General features: G+C 32.3%; 1 protein-coding gene across 4 annotated transcripts in view; it reads left to right on the top strand.

The window, feature by feature from the left end:
* The window catches only part of LOC150083232 (protein hu-li tai shao-like), a 346,406-nt gene that overhangs the window by 193,066 nt on the left and 133,210 nt on the right, over nt 1–20,130 (top strand). For 3 of the 4 annotated variants that reach the window (XM_090377924.1, XM_090377922.1, XM_090377925.1), the window contains exons 10-11: nt 516–551; nt 1,069–1,179. In XM_090377924.1, coding sequence (XP_090234050.1) covers nt 516–551; nt 1,069–1,179 — 147 coding nt within the window. The remainder of the gene's footprint in view (nt 1–515; nt 552–1,068; nt 1,180–20,130) is intronic. The other variant, XM_090377923.1, reaches the window with a different exon arrangement.

The following is a 20,130-nucleotide window of genomic DNA, read 5'->3' as shown; positions in this document are numbered from 1 at the left end:
ATACTTTCTGTAGAAAGGAGCATTTATTGCTATGATAAATAATATCATTAAAAAAAAGGAAAAGTTTAAACTTTTCCTTTTTTTTATGCTATGAAATGGTTAAATGGAAATTTGATTGAAAATTTCCATTTAACCTTTTGAAAAAAGAATTATTTATGAACCATTTTTAGAAAAATTATAGCTTTTATTAGCTATTCATTTATGCATTTCTAAAGAATGTTTACTTTTGTGAAGCAGAAACATCCAGAATTTAATAAGTAAGAAAGGACTTATATGTTTAGGCACTATGTTTGGTATATCAGAAGTTGTGGTAGTAGTGCATTGCTATTTATTTTTAATGAAACATGGGATGTTTTCAGAATAGAGCTAAAATTTACTTAAAATGCAAAATAAAAATTTAAAACCCTCCTAACCTGCTCTTTGTTTGTTTTATTTTTATTTGCTTATATATATATATATTTTTTTTTTTTTTTTTTTTGTATGCTATGTTTGAACCTTTTTCTTTTTTTCTGTAGTGGGTTGAAGTGGCATGTAATGGGGAGAGTGAATCTGTAAGCTTTTCTTTTGTTTTTCTTTTATTACTTTTTTAATTTTATTATAAGTTCTTAAAATTACATTTTTATTACTAACTGTATAATTTAGAGTAAAGATATTTCCTTTCAGTAGTTTTATTTGATAAATAACTAGCAGAAATCTTAGTTTCATCAAAGGTTTCAAATTTAGCTCTTCTGTCAGTCATTATTTTTAAAATTGGATAAGAAGGCTCATTAAGAAAATAGAAATCTTATTAATTGAAATTTATGATAGCAATTGTGTTAATGCAATTGCATCTGCAAATATTAAAATGGCATGATTTTGTATGACAAGCAGACACTTTCATAGTGTTTACTTTAATAGCGCATGTCTGAATATTTTTATCTGCTACCCTTCTTACTGCTGCTATTTCAATTGTGCTCATTATCATATATTTCAGGCTTTTTATTTTATTTATTATGATTTTATTATTATTTTATTTTATTTTTTTTGCTTTGAACTTATGACAGTACCTTCCCCCTTTCTTTTCTACAGTGGGTTCAGGAGGGATCTCCATCTCATGGTACTTCTATCAAAATTCAGACTCCTCACCAGTTTGTGCCGAAAACTACAGATCCAAATGAATTTAAACGCAAACAAAAAGAGGTCAGTTTTCTCTGTATTCTTTAAAGAATAAAAGTACCTATTATAAACATAAAAGAAAATTTTAGGTTTGTACTGCTGATTATTGATTTGACTAGTATTAATATTAATATTAATGATGGAATAACTGATTTTGGAACACCATAATTTAATTAATTAGCTATTATACCTCTGAAGTAATTGTTTTTTTTTGTTTTTTTTTTCTAAGCAGTATTTGGAATTTTTATTTTTATAAAAACTGGCTAAATATATCTTGAAATATTGCATTATAATGGAGAATATAATGTAAAGATAAATTTTAAGTTATCATATAAAAGAGGCAGATGCTTAAGAATGAGTTTTTGAAACATTCGACCTTGTTCATGTGACTTATCAATAAAGAATTGTCTGCCTATTGACTTTGTCCAGTATATATGAGAAGATATTATCAAGATGCATTTTCAATGTGGAAAATGTTTGTCATATAAATTCATTCCCACAAACATACAATCATTATAATATATCATCCTTTTTAAATAAAAAAAATGATTTTATATAATTAATATAAAAAAGGAAAACTATATAAATAAATTTGAAAAATAGGAATTTATAAAACAACCCCAGAAAGATAAATTTCTTATCTTTCTGGGGTTGAAAACCTAAAATTCTGCCTTGGGTTCTAAATGTCTGTCTGTATATTTTTTTTTTTTTTTTTTTTTTTTTTTTCTTTCCAATAGGACAGTATTATTTTATAAAATTGTAATGTTCTATCATTATTTTGTTTAATATACAGATTAAAGTTTATTAAAAGTAAGTGTAATGGGATTTTACTGTACATTAAAATCCCATTACAGCAAATACTGCTTTAAAGAAAATTTCACTGTAATGGAATTATTTCCAGTTTCCTGCAACTTATTAATAATGCTTTGTAAATTTTGTTTGAACAAAATAGTTCTGAAACAGAAATTCAGTACAGCGAATTATTTTCAAAGTACAGCTATCTGTGTCTAAAATATATTGGTTTACACATGTTAAAGTTATGAATTATGCTTATATTTAAATATGGCTATGAGAGGATGCCACTAAAGGAAAAAAATGGAAGTTTTAAAAGATGTGGCAAAACAATTCAGTTTCACAACTTTTACACTTTCCACATTTTTGAATGAAAATTTGGTATGGCATACCAGCACCTTTTCTCCTCCCCCAACCCACCGAAATACTGGATTAATAAGATGACAAATTTGTGTACCTAATGTACTTTTCCCAGTGCAAAAGAAAACTTTTCACTCCTTTGTTATAAAAAAACTGTAGAATTAGTAATCTAATTAACTTATTCAATACTGAATTTTTTACTGCACTAAAGTTAAATCGCATTAATGTGTAAAAAATGTTAAATATTAAAAACAAAAATTAATGTATGCAAAGTAATATTTATTATATTTACTATACCGTATTTCTGAAAGTGTGGGATTAAAAGTTATTAAAATATCAAATTTTAATAACTTTTAATCAGATTTATGTAAATTGCTTCTTCTGTATATTTGAAAAGCAAAAGCAGAATTTATTTGAATAAATAATGATTACTTTGAAATAATCTTCAGTGATGATATTCATTAGAATGAAATTTCTGTATACAACGAAATGATATGTGCCCCCTGAGAAGTTTGTTGTAATGGGATTTTGTTTTACATTTAAAATATAAACCCAACTCTGACCCAGTTGAAATCATTAGCTTTGTTTATGGCGACAGCGAATTGCACATTCATTTATTTTAAAGGATCACTTTTGCAAAGTTTGAGAACCCCTTCATTATAAGTTGACTTGATTGAGCTGTGTTTACTGATTATGCAAGATTATTTCTCAAATTGATTAAGTAATTTAATTTAAAATGAACATATCATATATGGTCACAATGTTAGGCTAACATATTTATAAATTTAAATATATAGGAAAAATATTGTATTCACCAGAATAAAGAATTAATGGGGAAGTATTTTTTAAATACCAAAAAAAAAAAATTAAAAATGTTTCTGTTAAATAATTTTCCTTTGCATATTAGTATTAAATGTTCATTTATAAATGTGAGTTAGATATAAAGTATATCTGCTCCTGTATATGCATAATTAGATTAATGTACAGTGTTTTCTATAGCATAGCTATCCATATAATTTTATAACTCTTGCAGTGTTGTAAGTTTTGTTAAACTAGTTAATTTAAGGATATATGTATATATATATATATATATATATAGTTAATTTGTGGGGTTTTTTTTTTTTTCTGATCTGAAAAATTGTTATGCAGCATTTTTAATGCTGAATTTAATTAATTTAGGCTTCATCCTTGATTTCTGTATTTATTGACTGTTGCTGGACAATTTTTAAGGGAAGCTTATGCTGAACAAATTAAATATTTATATTTGATTACTTGAAATTTTAATTTATCCTTAAGTTAGCTGGTCAGTGTGACCAAAAGGTAAAGTTGAGCAATTAAAAGGGAAATGAGTTCCAGAATTTAATTTGTATAGTAACTCCTTATTTGCAAACACCATGTATTCCTATTCATTCTTAAATAAATGACTATTTTATGTTTTATTAGCATGGTCGGTGTTTAATATAATTTGTATTTAGGGGGTGTGTGTGTGTGTGTGTGTGTGTGTGTGAACTTTTAAGGCATCTTCAATACATGATCAAACACTAATTGCTTATTTGCTATATGAGTGTATCACAAATAATTCTAATAAATAAATAAATAGATTTGACTAAATTTTGAAGAGCCTTGTTTCCTATTTGTAAGTCAGCAGTCTCTCATACTGTCACAATTTAAAAGTATTTCTGTAATTGCAGAGCTCATTGTCTGGGTCTCAAGTGATAATGTCTTTGCACTCGACTTCAAAAGTTCCTGTTATGTATTACATATTATAAATTACATTATAGCATATCTTTTTCATGTAAGAATTGCAATATAATAAATATGTAAATGGACAGTATTAATAAGCTAAATATATATGCAAGAAAAATTGTTATCTGATAACAATATATAATTCTATTGCATGCTTAATAGAAAAAAAATAATAATAATAATGAATTGAGCAATGATTTTTTTACATCCTGACATTTAGAGTACTGTAATGTGGTTGTACATAGAATCTTTCAAAAACTTATGAATTAAAATAAAATAAATCTAAACATAAGCTTGTTTATGGTGCAAGTATGAAAATTACCATAAACTTGATGGTTGCTTGACCAAAACTCTTTCCAGGTTATATGATCAAAGAAGTACTAATTTTCCGTGAGGAACATTAGTTTCCTTCAATGACCAACTTTCCCAGCCATAAATCATTTAAAATATGAGAGCAGGAAATTGGTTTTGCTCAAACAATTATTGGCATGAGAATCTGGTGTGTAGTTATATCTCAAATTCTGTTTCCTTGCTTGTTGGATAAATTTGTCTCATATGCTACTTAGCTACTTTATTAGAACTGTGGAGATTTGGCCTGTATGCAGCAATCAGTGCAAAAATGTGTAAATTGAAGAGATCAGATCATTTTGCTAGAAGCAGGGTATGTAGTGGATATTGCAGACTTCCTGACAGGACTGATCCTTGGTGCAGTTTTAGCCAATGCCATAGCAAAGGGGGCAGCTCCACTTTTAGATATTAAAAGAGGCTAGTCATTCAAGTCTTTAATGAATGGAAGAAGACATCCATGAACAATCACAACTGCTACCAAAAGTGTAAAGTGATAGAGCAATTTGCTTGACATCTGGAGCAGATTATCAGTTGTATTCATCAGCAAACAACAATACATTTAACCTCTGCATATGAGAACATCAGTACCCACACCACCGGAAAAACACCTTAAAGTATGCACTACAGGAATTTATTTTTTTTTACTATAATGCTCGTTTACAATCTGTTCGCGATAACAAACTACAGGAATAGGAGACCTTTACTGAAGCCACTGATCTTAGAGCACCAACCAGAAAATACAGCTACGTTGTTGCCAGCCATTCAAAGGAATGGACACCGAAGGACTATAAGAAAGTCATTGTCTTATAAGCCCCAGTATATACTTTTCAGCACCAATGGAAGAGTCCACAAATGAAGCTACTGAAACAAATGCCAGATCACATCTGAACATAGTCATGGGTCATTTACACCCAGTTGCACATTCACTCCTGTGACAAGGGATATTTTCAAGATAACAGTGCAACCCATTGTGCAAAAATGCAAAAGTGGTTTGAGGAACACAAAGAAGACTTTAAGCATCTATCCTGGACAGCCCAATTCTCTGACTTCAATCCTGTTGACCGTTTGCAGATGAACTGGAAAGGCATGTTGTCAGCACAGTCTTTTACTCACATCACTCCAGGAATTGAGGACGTGCAGTATTCCATGTCACTTTTCAACACCTTGTTATTGCCATGTCATGTCAGAGCAGTGATTTGGGCCAGGTAGTGTAGGTCATATTCTCAATTACCAAATCAAAGGTTCAAAAAATGTCAACATGATCGATGAATCAAATTATCTAAGTATTTGATTGACAGCTATGAGGTAGATATCAAACCACAATAAAAGCATCATCAGGCATAATTAATACAAGTTGTTATGAATAGTTCCAAGGCAGTTTGATTATTGCTACTTTGGTGACTCTCATTTATAAATAGGCTTTATTATTACTGAACTAACCTAAATCGGCTCAAAATTATATATACTTTTTGTGTGTGGCTACATATAGAGATTTTTCAAATAATGTGTACATGTATGAAAATTGTTTAGAATCAGAGGGGAGGCAGATTCTGTCTGATTTTGGCTTTACAGAGGTCAATTCTCGAATTGATTTTCTTAATTTTTTTAAGTGTGGTTTTTTTTTTTTTTTTTTTTTTTTTTTTCCATTTCAAAAAATTTGATTTGATTTTTACAGTTTCACTCTAACTTTGTCTGTCTTGGTCGGATAACGAAGTCAGAAAGGATAAATTTTTATTTAAAAGTATTTATGTAAAAAACTTTTCATTTTTATGAAATTCAAAGGTTTATGAAGAAACCCTCCATGTGTTCAAGGAACTCCCTTGTGAAAGGATCACACCCAATTGTTTTCATAAACTATTGGGTTAAACAAAGCAATGTGAATTGATTTAAAAAAAAAAAAAACCATGTGTGTACCCTGTATGCACAAAAGATATATATATATATATACAGGTGACCCCCGCTTAACGCTGATCATTCGTTCCGGAAAAACAGAGCGCTAAGTGAATCCGCGCTAAGCGAGCGCCGCTTTCCCATAAGGTAACATATGTATTTGTGAGCTGCGGTCGGTGCCATAGGATATTTCCTAATCAATAATAAACGGTAAAGAAAAGATGCACAAATGTCGGTCAAAATATTTAATATTCAAATATTTGCCCATATAAAATATTCTGCATTACATACATATAATTATGTGGTAACTACTCGCGTCTCAAAAGTAAACAAAATTCCAATTAAAATAATGAATTTAATTGATTTAATTTAATGGATGAATTTAATCATGAAAAATGTGTGGATTTTGAGTTGAACTTTGGCCCTCTTCCAAATAAACTAAAAGGGGTATTAATTTTAAATGGCCCGCAGCGTTACCACCCAACAATAAAGTCAACCGATCCTTCGCCGCTTTGAAACTTGGCATGTTTTTTGTTCTTTCAATATGAAACTTCTTTTAGGCATTCGTTTCCACAAAAGTCCTGCTTCATCTATGTTAAAAACTTGTTGAGAAGTATAACACATAATACCCCTCTTCAATAATTTTAACAAGTTATTTTTTGAAAGTTTCGGCTCCTTAATCTGCACTAGCGGCTTCTCCCGGGATTTTAAATCTATTCTACCAGTTTTAAATGGTTCCACATTTTTTTTTAGGCGAGTTTTCTTCAGATCATCGTATTGGCTAATCTCTTTCTCTCTCTCTCTCTCTTTTTAATATTTAATTTAACTGAATTCTGCATTGGAATATTATCTTCAAAAAAATTAGTCTTTCCATTTCAATCCTAATAGCCGGTCTAGTCCTAGTTGCTTGCAGTGGAACAGCTATCTTTCCCGCTGCTAAAATTAATTCTTTATTTTTTCATAATTGTTCTTACAGTTAAATTTGCGAGTCCTAAATTATGGCACACATCCGCTTGTCGTTGACCGGAATCGATTCGCTTCAAAACGTCTAATTTAATTTTCAAATTCAGTCTTTTTCTTACATTTATAGTCTTCGTACTGCGCCCAAACGTTGTTGCATTTTCATTCCTGTCGGTCATTATTAGCTCTTCGAAAATATAACTGCGATACAATGTTCAAGTAAACTGTCCGTTACGCACGATGTCTAATACTGTACTGAGTGATGACTAGACTTCGGATAAATGCATATAACGCAAATATTACAAGCAATATATTTGATCATTTTTTAAAATGTTGATCTCGGAACTACGTAACAAGTGACTGTACTTAAATTAGCGTGAGAGAAAATTTCACTGAGCGTGGGAAAATTGCTCAAGTCGGCGTGGGAAACGTTTTAATGCTGTTTTGCTATTCATTTTCAAGCTATCGACTCCATCAAATGAAACGATTTCGTTAAATATGTCAAAAATGTAATCTGTAAAAGAGCGTTATAGTGATCTGTGACAGCGTTATAGTCAGATACGGGTTATAATATAAGAACAGCGTTATAGCAAATCAGCGTAAAGCGAACCGCGTTATAACGGGGGCCTGCTGTATATATTTTTTTATGTGAAAACATCTTTGACAAAAATCAAAACCCTTTAAATTTTTAAAATTAAACACCTAGAACCGAAGTTATGAACAATGTAACATTTAATGCTCACGCCTACTACTACTTACCGTACTGAATCAGCATTAGTGACTGAGTTAGCGTCATTTTCTGAAGAATAGCGATGGTGTACTTATAAATAGCAGAGAAGGCATAATTCAATTAACAGAAGACTACTGTAGAGAATTGTACAAGGAGCAAGGGAATGATGCCAGAAGTGGGGAAGATGGATCACAAATTAGTAACACATACAACATACCCGATAATCTTCCTGATGAGGTGGAACATGCATTGAAGAAAATTAAGAATCAGAAAGCCCCGGGAAGATGAAGTTACTGTAGAGTTGTTAAAATTGGAAGGAAGAAACATGACACAAAAACTGGCAAAACTCTTCACAAAATACATTAGAAAAGGTGTGATGCCTAAGGAGTGGAATAATGCAATCGTAGTTTTGCTGCATAAGAAAGGAGAATACATCAGAAATTGGAAATTATAGACCAATTAGCTTGTTATCCCACATCTACAAGTTGTTCTCATTACTAACAGATTAGAAAGAGTAATTGATGAGAATCAACCAAAAGAGCATGCTGGCTTTAGGACAATATTCTCAACTATGGACCACCTTCACATAATATCACAGCTAATTGAGAAAGCAAATGAATATAAAACATTATGCCTGGTATTTGTGGATTATTAAAAGGCATTTGACTACATACAGCATAAGGCAATGTTTCGGGCACTGGAAAGTCAAGGCATGGATACCCCATATATTATGATTTTGAAGAAAATATATGAGAACGCTACCTCCTTTATTAGACTAGACAAAGACAGTAGCAAATTGACAAAGGAGTTCGAAAAGGAGACACAATATCTCTGAAGTTGTTTACTGCTGCCCTTGAGGAAGCTTTCAGAAGATTAGACTGGTTGCAAAAAAGGAGTCAGTGTGAATGGAGAGTACTTAAACCATTTACGATTTGCAGATGACATTGTGGTCAAAGCCGCGATCTCAAAGAATTAGAGGAAAATCTTAATTAGTTATGCACAGTTAGTAAGGATTTTGGACTAAAGATGAATATGGTTAAAACAAAAGTAATGATGAACAATAACAGAAAGGGACATAATGATTGAAGGAGCAGTAATTGAAAAGGTGGAGTCATATACTTATCTGTTACAAGTTACAGATAAGTATACACAAGTTATTAGTTGTAATAATGATAAATGGCTGGAAGTTAAGAAAAGAATAAATTTTGGATGGATAGCATTCAGGAAATATAGTCACATACTGAGGAGCAATATCGCACTTTGTCTGAAACGTAAAATAATGAACCAATGTATACTCCCCACCATGACTTATGGAAGTGAAACTTGAGCACACACACCAAAAGAATAGAAGAGAAGCTGAGAACTACAGAACAAAGAATGGAACGAATTGTATTGGGAATCAGACTGTTAGATAAGAAGAGAAACACGTGGATTAGGCAGCAAACTCAAGTAAAGGATATTCTTATCAAAATTAAAGAACTAAAATGGTCTTGAGCAAGACCAACTCGAAGACATGATGACAGATGGACTAAGAAAATAACAGAATGGTACCCAAGAGGAGCTAGAAGAAAACCTGGAAGACTACGGTGGAGATGGATAGATGCAATTCATGAGTTTGTGGGTAGTAAATGGATCGACATTGCACAAAATAGACGGAACTGGAAAGTTGCTGGAGAGACCTTCATCCTGCAGTGGATTGAAAATGGCTGATGATGATGAGGAAGTGATGTCATTTCTGTGTTGCATTTTTGTTACCAGTTGGTTTTACTTCAGTCTGACGTATTTAGTATGAATGATGTAACGTTTCTTGCTTGTGCCTGCTACTTACTTTACCAAATCAACATTAGTGATAGGGCAACTAGATTAAAAATTTCATCTCGGGGTATTTGTGCTTTTGATTTGAGGTATTCATTCCTCATTTTGGGGTACTTGCATTATATCTTTAAAAAAAACGAACAATTTTAATAACAAATTTTTTTTGTTATTAAAATATTTTGTTGATTTTTACAAGTTCATGGAATGCAAAATTAGTCAAATTTTAATAAAATTAACCGAATTATAGCCTATGCTTTAATTCAGAACATTTTATTGCAAGAGTTATAAACACTTAAAGTAATCTTTTATAAATAATTAACATCAAATGTTTTACATAATTGTTTACAATACATAATTCAATAAACCTGATTTATTTTATCAAAAAGAAAATATTTACCTAGCAAATGCTTTTTATTTGAGCAAATTGTTTTTAAGTTTTTCATTTTTTAGTACATATGCATAAAATTCTTTGCATGACATATTGTGATTGGTTTTCACAAACAGTTTTCCTTCAAAATTCTTTAGGTCTGATTTATTTCTATCCTTTTTCCATTCATTAAACATTAATGCATTTGAGTGAGGCAAAGCAAAAACTAAATTAATAATTTTTTCTCTATTACGTTCTTCATATGCATTTAAAAATTTTATCCAAATATCTGTGGTATTTTTGAGGTCTTTTGTCTCAGTACAGCAATACCTCGCTTAGCATGGCTTCAAACAGCACAGGTTTCACTATAACACTGTTTTCAATTAAGTTTAAGTTGAAAATTTGCTGTACATAGTAAAACTCATTTAATAGCCTAGACACTACTCTACATAAATATGCTGCATTGTCCCAACCTAGGTCCACTTACGTATATGCTGTGGTGCCAACTCTATTGTCTCACATGCACGTGTCAACAGCTCCCCTCAGGCAGTCAGCGGCAATGTGCAACTGCGTTCAGTATTCTTAATTCCATCCTGACGAGACAACGTGACAGATTTTCAAACTTTTCATTTCACAGTTTATTTTTTTACCCCTTTAAATATGATCGAAAATATATCTGCATCTTGGCTAGAAATCACTGCCAACAACATGCATTCTGCTTGGCAACATGTTTTGCCCTGCCTGGCAAATGATTTCACTGGTTTTGAATTACAAGTGCAAGTTCAGACAATTGTGGAAGACATTGTGAAGGTTGTAAAAGACTTGGGATTCGAAACTTTGAACACTGCCAATGTGGACGTGACTGCATTGACAAGCAAACTGCATATGGAAAAGAGGAAAATAATTCTGAAGTGGCACCAAAAGAATTTTCAACAGAAGAATTGGACAAAGTTTTTTAGGAGGTTGACATGGCAGCCTGTGAGGCAATTATGAATGGAGATCCAGATGTCGAATGGAGCATCCAGATACGAGAAACTCTACGAGATGGGATTCGATGCTGCAAAGACTTTTACGCTGAGAAAAAGAAGAGAAGACTTCACCAGACTTTATTATTGAAAAACCTAAATAAACACAACTTTTTTCTCATCTCTCATGGTGTTACCTTTTCATTAATAAAATTTTTGCAATATTTTTTATTTAAAACCTTTTAATTGGCTATCAAGTGCAAATTGTTTATAAATTTATAGCCAATTAAAAGGAGTTGAAATAAAAAACATTGGACACTGCATTGTACACAGACTGTTTCTCTGGTACACATTCAGTTAAAACTCATAATTATACCTCAATCAGCACGGTTTCACATAACACAGAACAGTTTCGGTACCAATTATCAGTGCTATGTGGGACATTGCTGTATTTTTATGGAATGATTTCAACTGAACATATTCTTCATACAGCAAATTTATATTGATATTGAGAATTTTAAATGAAAAATAAAGTTTGTTGCCTGAGCCTTAAAACATTACAATGAAACAAAAAAAGAAGTCAAGTAGAACGTAAAAGGTTACAAAGTAAGCATAATATAAATATTCTATAACCCTCTTTGTAAAAAGGATAGAATATAATTTTTTTGTCTTTAAGGGTGCATTTCAAAAACTTTATCGTCAATTAATTCTTTCTTCTAAATACTCATCTAAACAGGCTGTTTTATGATTTCTACTTTTTTCAAATACCCCATTTCAAATTTTAAAAAAGAGGTATCTTGGAAATAATTCCAAAAAAATGGGTATTATACCCCGAAATGGGGTACGTCTGGCAACCCTAATTAGTGACTGAGTTGGTGTCGTTTAAGAAGTGACATCATTTGCATTGTTTCTGTCTCACATTTTAATTACCAATCAGTTTTACTTCCGTCTTAAAATTTAGTATGTGTCGCCAGAGATATTTTCACATCAAAAAGCACACTGCAAATGTTAGTAGCTATGTGTTCTCACTTAACAGTGGGCTCGCTATGTTATAGTATAGTCCCCCCCCCCTTTATAATGTAGGTGTAAGGGAACCTGCAGACACCTATACTGTATTATAAAAGTTTTCTCCCACTATAGAGTAATATTACCAGTAGGACTGTATCTAGGGGGATGGGGTTATGGGATGTGAGTCACCTGCACCCAAAGTTAGTTTTTTTATAGAAATAAGAAACACTTCATTTTCAAAAGAAAGAAAGATATAATAGATGTCCCCTGTGATTGATTTCAAACAAAATCACAGGGGAGAACTCTGGTTCTTGATCAAAGCAATGTGTGCCTCGGTAGATGCATAGCTTTTATTTTACTGTCTCTAGATATGAATGAATCACTCAAGAGGTAGATGAGCCTGCAGTAATGTTTTAGATTTCGGTCATTCCTCTATCAATTTCTGTTGTACTAATGGAACAAGATTCACTTAACCATTCCAGAAATTAGCTTCCAGTCATCCAGCTATGTGAATCATTTTTGTACTCTATTGGCTTTTGTATTTTTATTTATATTTTAAAAATATAGGTCGCCTACTTTTCCAAATGCACAAAGTTGATGCTTATGTGCACCACTTTTTGTTTACAAAAAATAGCAGTATAACTTTATCCTTACTTAGTTTTATTCCTGCTTTCTTAGGAAAGCAGACTTAAAGTTAAAAGATTTATTTGGTAGCATTCTATAATATAAAGCAGTTTCATCACATTTGCCTTGATTTATTACTCTTTGCAGTTCTTTCTGAAATTGTAAGGCATTTTTACTCTCACAAGATTTTGATTCCCCTGTAATTATTCCACTGATTCCAAGTCAAATTTGCCATTGCCAAAGTTATTCATCGTATATAGCACAAATTCTTCACATTTTAAATTGTGAAAAAATATTCTCTCCTTTCATCTCAAATGCATCTATATTAACAGTCATCCACAGTTTTGTTCTTTGAAAACCATGTTATCCTTTTGTTACCTATACACATGTGGTTGGGTAACAAAAGAAGGCTTGGTAGTTCAAAGGTTTCCCTTTGAATTTCAATATCTTAAATTAAGAGTGTGGTAGTTCAAAGGTTTCCCTTTGAACTACCACACTCTTAATTTAAGCTTTTGAAATTCCATTTTTAACTTTCTCGGATGGATAGTTTCCCTTTTACAGCGTTTGACCTTTCATTTATCTGTACCATTACAAAAGATTAGTGAAGTAAAAGATGTCTCTAAAAGATAAAAATTTAGAACTTTAAAATTTTAAAATTAATGATATAGGTAGTGCTGATGAAAATAATTTAAAAAAAAAATCACTGTAGAGCCTTTATTTAAAAACTATAAAAAGACAATAAATTTATCCATCAATAGAAGACTCAGAAGTTGTACAGCATGCTCACGATTAACTGGGACACTTCAAGGCTCCAAAGTAAAAAAAAAATATATATATCTCCCGGAAATCATAATTCAAGTAATAAATAGAATGGGTATAAACAGATGTTTTGCAAGTCGTAAATAAGCGATAAGGAGCTGTGTTATAAGTGATGATTGGGAGATAAATGTACCTATTATCCCGCAACCCCCGCTGTCTTCACATCAGCCACTCAAAAAAACAATGGAAAGAGAACAAATCCTTATTTATGTCAGGAGTATCAATTTTTTTTTTTTTTTTTTTTATAGTAAATATATATATATTTTTTTGTTTAGAAATTAAGCTTGCTTTCTTGCATCAAATGCCTCTACTAATGCTAATGCTAAATCACAAAAATGAGGGATAAATGCAAAAGAGTTGTTTTCAATTGAACAAAAACTTAATTATTCAAAAGTTTTAAAACCATGCATCCATTAAATAATTTAATGAAAATGAACCATTATAAAGTTAGTAACCAAACTATATGCGACACTGTAAAAAATATTGGGAAACTATTAGATTTTGTGAGCAGATCTGATAGCATTAAAGGCATGACTATCAGAAAAACGATGAAATGATCTGCATATAAGGACCTCGACAAGGCAATGGTGTTGTGGTTTGGCCAACAATTATATAAACCTGTAATATATAAAATATGTTAACTTATGCACATATATACATATAAAGAAGTATGCAAATGAAGCGATATAAGCAATAACCCGTCCAACTCGGAGTCAATAACACGTAAGACAGTGCGATGTATGTTCTGTCCCTCTCTCTCTCTCTCTCTCTGCGTAGTCAGTGACTCATCTACCTTCTTAAATACTGTACTGTGTCTTAGAAAGTACAGTACTCAACTGTGAATAGAATTTTCATATTTCAATCTAGATTTACTGTAACTGGATTAGCGAGGATCTACTGTATATACAAAATGCATCATTAGCCATGCTTCGACTAAAGAGAAATTTTTGCCCAACTGTTCTGCAATTATCCTTCTATGATACATTTTATGAATACATCGTATTTAGCATTTGTTAACAATATCTGGCCCCACTGAAAAGAATAACTTTTTAGTGGGGGCCAGAATAACTTTTGAATAACTCCACATCAATCAACTGTGAATGGTTTCTACTTCTCAAAAAATTTATCGTGTTCCAAGATGTTATAATTCACTTTGAAAACAGTAACGTTTCTTGTTACTTCAGTTTTTTAAAACTGCATATGGTTTTCTGATACAGTCACTCCTTATGTAGCACGATAGTTGGGTTTCTAGTAACCCTCGTGCAATGCAAAATCGTGCAGTATAAATAATGAGCTCTATGGGAAAAATAGGATAGGTGCCAGCCACCCAAGACTGAACACACATTTGTAACCAAAACATTACCAAATGCAATAAATAATCGTAATAAAATATGTATTTTATTATGACTATTACATAATAAAAAATTGCTAATGCTTTTGCTTCTATCATAAGCAAACTTGTTCTTTGTTTGATTTTCTATGCAAACAGATGACAGCCGTTCCATCTCTTCCAATTCTTTGTCTTGATCTAATGGATTTTATTACACTTTGAGTTGCTCCTGCTATGAAAGTTGTTTTTATTTTCTCTGCATTCTTTCTAATTCTCGGCGTTGCCTCATTTAGGCCTGTAGCACGTGCAATATCACATGGTCTCTCATTTCGCTCAGTGTTTCACAATTTCATATTTTTTCCCCCATTGACAGAGGCAGACTGGCCATAAGCCTTACCGGGGAAACCCCAGTGGGCCAGAGGCCGGTGTGATTTTGGCCATAACCACTAGTATGAGGCCACTACAAATTTTCCTGGGTAATAATTTTTGACCCAGTCCACCTCTGTCTATCGATATTGCTTTTCTTTTTCTCTCTCTGAATCTGTAATATGTCTTCACCAGGACACTTCCTTTTCACACCTTTTAAGTATTTTACTCATTTTTGGGGAAAAAAGTACAATTACAAAATGAGGAGGTGCACTTGATACACATAAACAAAGCTGTGGTGCACGTGTAGCAACTGAATAAACAACACCGTAAAGGCAGAGACACAATATTAACACCTCACTAGCTCACATTTTACTACAGCACATTTCTGGGGATTACTACCATAAAACAAAAACAATTTCCAGTTGCGTTTCTGCTAATGGAATCTGTTATATATTCTGGTAGTAAACTCGATCTGATTGCATTTGCGATAATACTGATAGCTGGAATTGTGTGGGTTTTTACATTATTATTGTGAATTGTGTTTCCCGTTCACTGATATAAAAAACAAATACATTTTCAGAATCTTCTCTTTGTTCCTATCCTGTTGCGTTCAGTTGGGGTGATTCCGTGTTCAGCTGCAATTTCTTATAAACACAAAGGCGAATCGTGCATAAGCAAATTCGGTTCGTGTTATATTCGATATCTGAATTCCCCTATTTATAAATCGTGTATGACCGAATTCGTGTAGTGTAAACATTTGCTATACAAGGATTGACTGTATTCCATTTTTATCTTCAGTTATGTTTCCATGTCATTAATTTATGAACATAATTGTTTTTATTTTATTTTTTATGTGAAAACATCTTTAGCAGCACTTAACAGTAGAATGTAACAGAAAAATGCAAGACGGATTTGGTCAAATATTTGTATTGTTCCATTTCGTAACATCCCATCTTTAGCAGCACCTACAGTGGAATATAACAGAAATACGAGACGGATTTGTACTGTTGTAGTCATATTTCACCACAACAATGAGATGGAAACACTTATGTTACTACTAACTAGCCTCTTATTTGTGTTATTTGTATTGCTGTTTTACAATACTACTTCCTGCAGTAGTAATGCAGAGTTGTTTAAAAACTCCACAGTACAAATACAGTGGATTCTGGTTATTTTGGGCCACCGGTTAATCGGGACAGCCGTTTATTTGGGACAAATGTTAAAGAACAGAACCCAATCGAGAAAATAGCCAGGGTTTACTTTGCTTAATTGGGACAACATGCCATTTAATCGGGGCAGGAGACTGCGGCACTCGAGATTACGCTACGGTTGTCTCCGACCGTACCATGTGATTTGGTCAGATTTCTGGAGGTCACAACCATAAAACAATAAAAACAATTAGCAGTCCCCTGTTTATTGGACTTTTCTGTCAATGCTTCAATCATATAAAAAATTAATTTTCAGAATCTGCTCTTCATTCCTATTTTTTAACTTCGTAACTTGTTACTCCATTCTCACTTGTGTGTATCGTGTTACAGTCTGTCCTCGTATAGCACGATAGTTGTGTTCCTAGAAACCCTCGTGCAATGCAAAATCGTGCAATATAAACAACAGGCCCTATGGGAAAAATGGGGTTAGGTGCCGATCACCCAAGATTGAACACATTTGGAATCAAAACATTACCAAACACAATAAATAATCGGGTAATTTTGATCGTTATAAAATACTTACGTATTTTATAATGATTAAAATACGTAATAAAAAATATTATATTTTTTATTATAATATAATAAATAATAAAAAATATTTATTTTTTATTTAAATAATAAAAATTTATTAATAAAATAGTCGTAATAAAATACTTACGTATTTTATAATACGTAAGTCGTAATAAAATATTGCTAATGATTTTGCTTCTATCGTAAGCAAACTTGTTTTTTGTTTGATTTTCTATCCAAACAGATGACAGCCATTCCATCTCTTCCAATTCTTTGTGTCTTAATCTAATGGATTTTAATTACACTTTGAGTTGTTCCCGCTATGAAAGTTGTTTTTATTTTCTCTGCATTCTTTGTAATTCTTGGCGCTGCCTCATTTAGGTCTGTAGCACTTGCAATATCACACGGTCTTTCATTTTGCTCAAAGCGTTTCACAATTTCATATTTTTTCTCTATCAACAGAGGCGGACGGGCCATAAGCTTACTCGGGAAATCCCGGTGTGATTTTGGCCATAAACCGTAGTATGAGGCCACTATAAATTTTCCCGGGTAAGAATTTTTGACCCAGTCCGCCTCTGTTTATCGATATTGCTTTTTTTTTTTTCTTTCTGAATCTGCAGTGTCTTCGCCAGGACGCTTCCTTTTCACATCTTTTAAGTATTTTACTCATTTTTTAGGGAATAAAGCGCAATTACAAAACGAGGAGGTACGCTTGATACACATAAACAAAGCTGTGCGTGTGTAGCAACTGAATAAACAACACCGTAAAGGCTGAGATACACTATTAACACCTCACATTTTACTAAAGCACATTTCTGGGGATTACTACCATAAAACAATAAAAACAATTTCCAGTTGCGTTTCTGCTAGTGGAATCTGTTATAAACTGGTAGTAAACTCGATCTAATTGTATTTGCAATTATATCGATAGCTGGAATTGTGTTGGTTTTTACGTTATTATGGTGAAATATGTTTCCCCTTCACTGATATAAAAAACATAAATACATTTTCAGAATCTTCTCTTCATTCCTATCGTGTTGCATTCGGTTGGGGTGATTCTGCGTTCAACTGCCATTTCTTGTAAATACAAAGGCGAATCGTGCATAAGCGAATTCGGTTCGTGTTATATAAGATAACGTTCCCCTATTTATAAATCGTGTATGATCGAATTTGTGTAATGTAAACACGTGTTATACGAGGACCGACTGTACTTGCAATTTGTGTGCACCGTGTTCTTTGTTATTGATTGCTTATCTTTTTTACTGTTTTAAATTTTAACCCCCACCCACAAATGTCAGTGAACAGAAATGTTAACTAGTTAGTATGTACATATTACAGTACGTATTAATTAAGCTATGCACATAAGTGTAATTTTATTTCTATTTTGCTAACCTGTGGAAAATATTCTTCCGATTTTCACGTATAATTTAATTTTTTAATTGGTAACGTAATAAAGCATAAAATTGTACTTAATACAGTATATCTTTACTTTTATAGCCTGTGGATAATATTCCTCCTATTTTCACTAATTAGAATCGCTGGTTAATAGAATTAAGCTTCAATTCACAAACGTGATTACAATGACTGGCACTTTGATCAAATCATGTTACGATGGATCAAATCCATCGTGATGTGATTTGATGGCGAGTCCATCGTAACACTGTATTTTTAACTATTTACATGAAACTCCGCATAATAAATTGGGCAGCCGCTTAAGTGGGCCAAAATGCACTAGTCCCGATGTGTCCCAAATAATCGGAATCGACTGTATTTGCAAATATACAAATACAGTAAAGCTTCAGTTATCTGGAATAATTGGTGTCAGATCTCTTCCAGATAGCCAGATTTTCCGGATAATCGAACATAAGGTATGATTAAATAAATTCTGTTATGTATTAAGGTAAAAGAAAAAGACTAAATATCTTGAAAAAAAAACCGAATTTATTTAATAAAAATAATAACTTACTGGGGAACTCTGCCCCTGCTCGTTTTGCTTGCCAACCCCATACGTGCTTTTTTACGTAATATGGAGAGGTATGATGGAGTAAGCCAAATCTTTTCTACAAAAGAGACACACCTGTTAAAACACACTGAACGATATCTAATCAGGAAAAGGCCTGGTAAAAATTCAGATCTTGGGTACCACTCCCTATTTAAACAAAAAGTCAGGAAGACTGTGATTGGCATGTGCCACTCACTGTTTAGTCCCTCCCCTTTTCTCCTAGGTTGACATGCCTAGGGTGTTTATCCCCCTCACTTGTCGCTGTTTTACAATCGGGAACTCGTTTTCCAATTTTAAAACAGTGGTATGGGGGGTAAACACCTTACCTAAGCTAAGCACCCCCCACCTCGACAACACAAAACAATCAAACACAAATCACATTCACAATAATCACCCAATCGTAGACCTCGACCGTACAATCACTTCATTTTATGACCACACCCACTGCACGGAGACAAGTGGTACCCAGATAATTGATTTTAGCCAAAGGCCTTTTGCTTTGGGTTCCATAATGCATGAGGAATAATGTTGCATCCAAAAGATCGGGACTAAGATATTTAACTGAAATATTTACAAACTATACAAATATTTAAAATATTTACAAAATGAACTATTTACAAATATACAATATTTGTTAATATACAAAAAAGTTACAATGGAACATCAAATGTTAGACAGTGAAGCATGGCACAAGGTTGGTGAAGGTTATGGAGACAGTTGTCAAAAATTAATTGCATTTGTAGTGACGTAATTGCCTTGCCCTCTTCTCCTATTGATTCGAATAAATATCACTAGGAGGGAAACATTTTTAATGTATAGAGAGATACATAAAAGTCCATACATTTACATATGTATGTATATTTTCGGATAGGTAATTTTTTAAATTAATGTTCAATCGTTTTTTTTTTTTTTTTTTTTTGTTTAATTCATTGGGGGCCTTTTTTTTTTTGTTTAATTCATTGGGGGCCTTTTTTTTTTTTTTTTTGCTACTAAATCTGAAGTTCCCTAAAATTATATTCGCTTTGATTATATCGCATTCTTCCTGTTTTTCTGTCCATTTTAGTGGTTTCTTTTCGTTGACATTGTACTATAAAAAGCTGAGAAAAATTATAAATTGCATAGTTTCGAGCTG

This window comes from Mastigoproctus giganteus, chromosome 7 (assembly GCF_048544385.1).
Source record: "Mastigoproctus giganteus isolate SK-2022 chromosome 7, ASM4854438v1, whole genome shotgun sequence".
In the NCBI taxonomy this organism is placed as follows: domain Eukaryota; kingdom Metazoa; phylum Arthropoda; class Arachnida; order Uropygi; family Thelyphonidae; genus Mastigoproctus; species Mastigoproctus giganteus.
The sequence above is the reverse complement of the archived record's forward strand: the minus strand, read 5'-3'. Positions and strand labels throughout refer to the sequence as shown.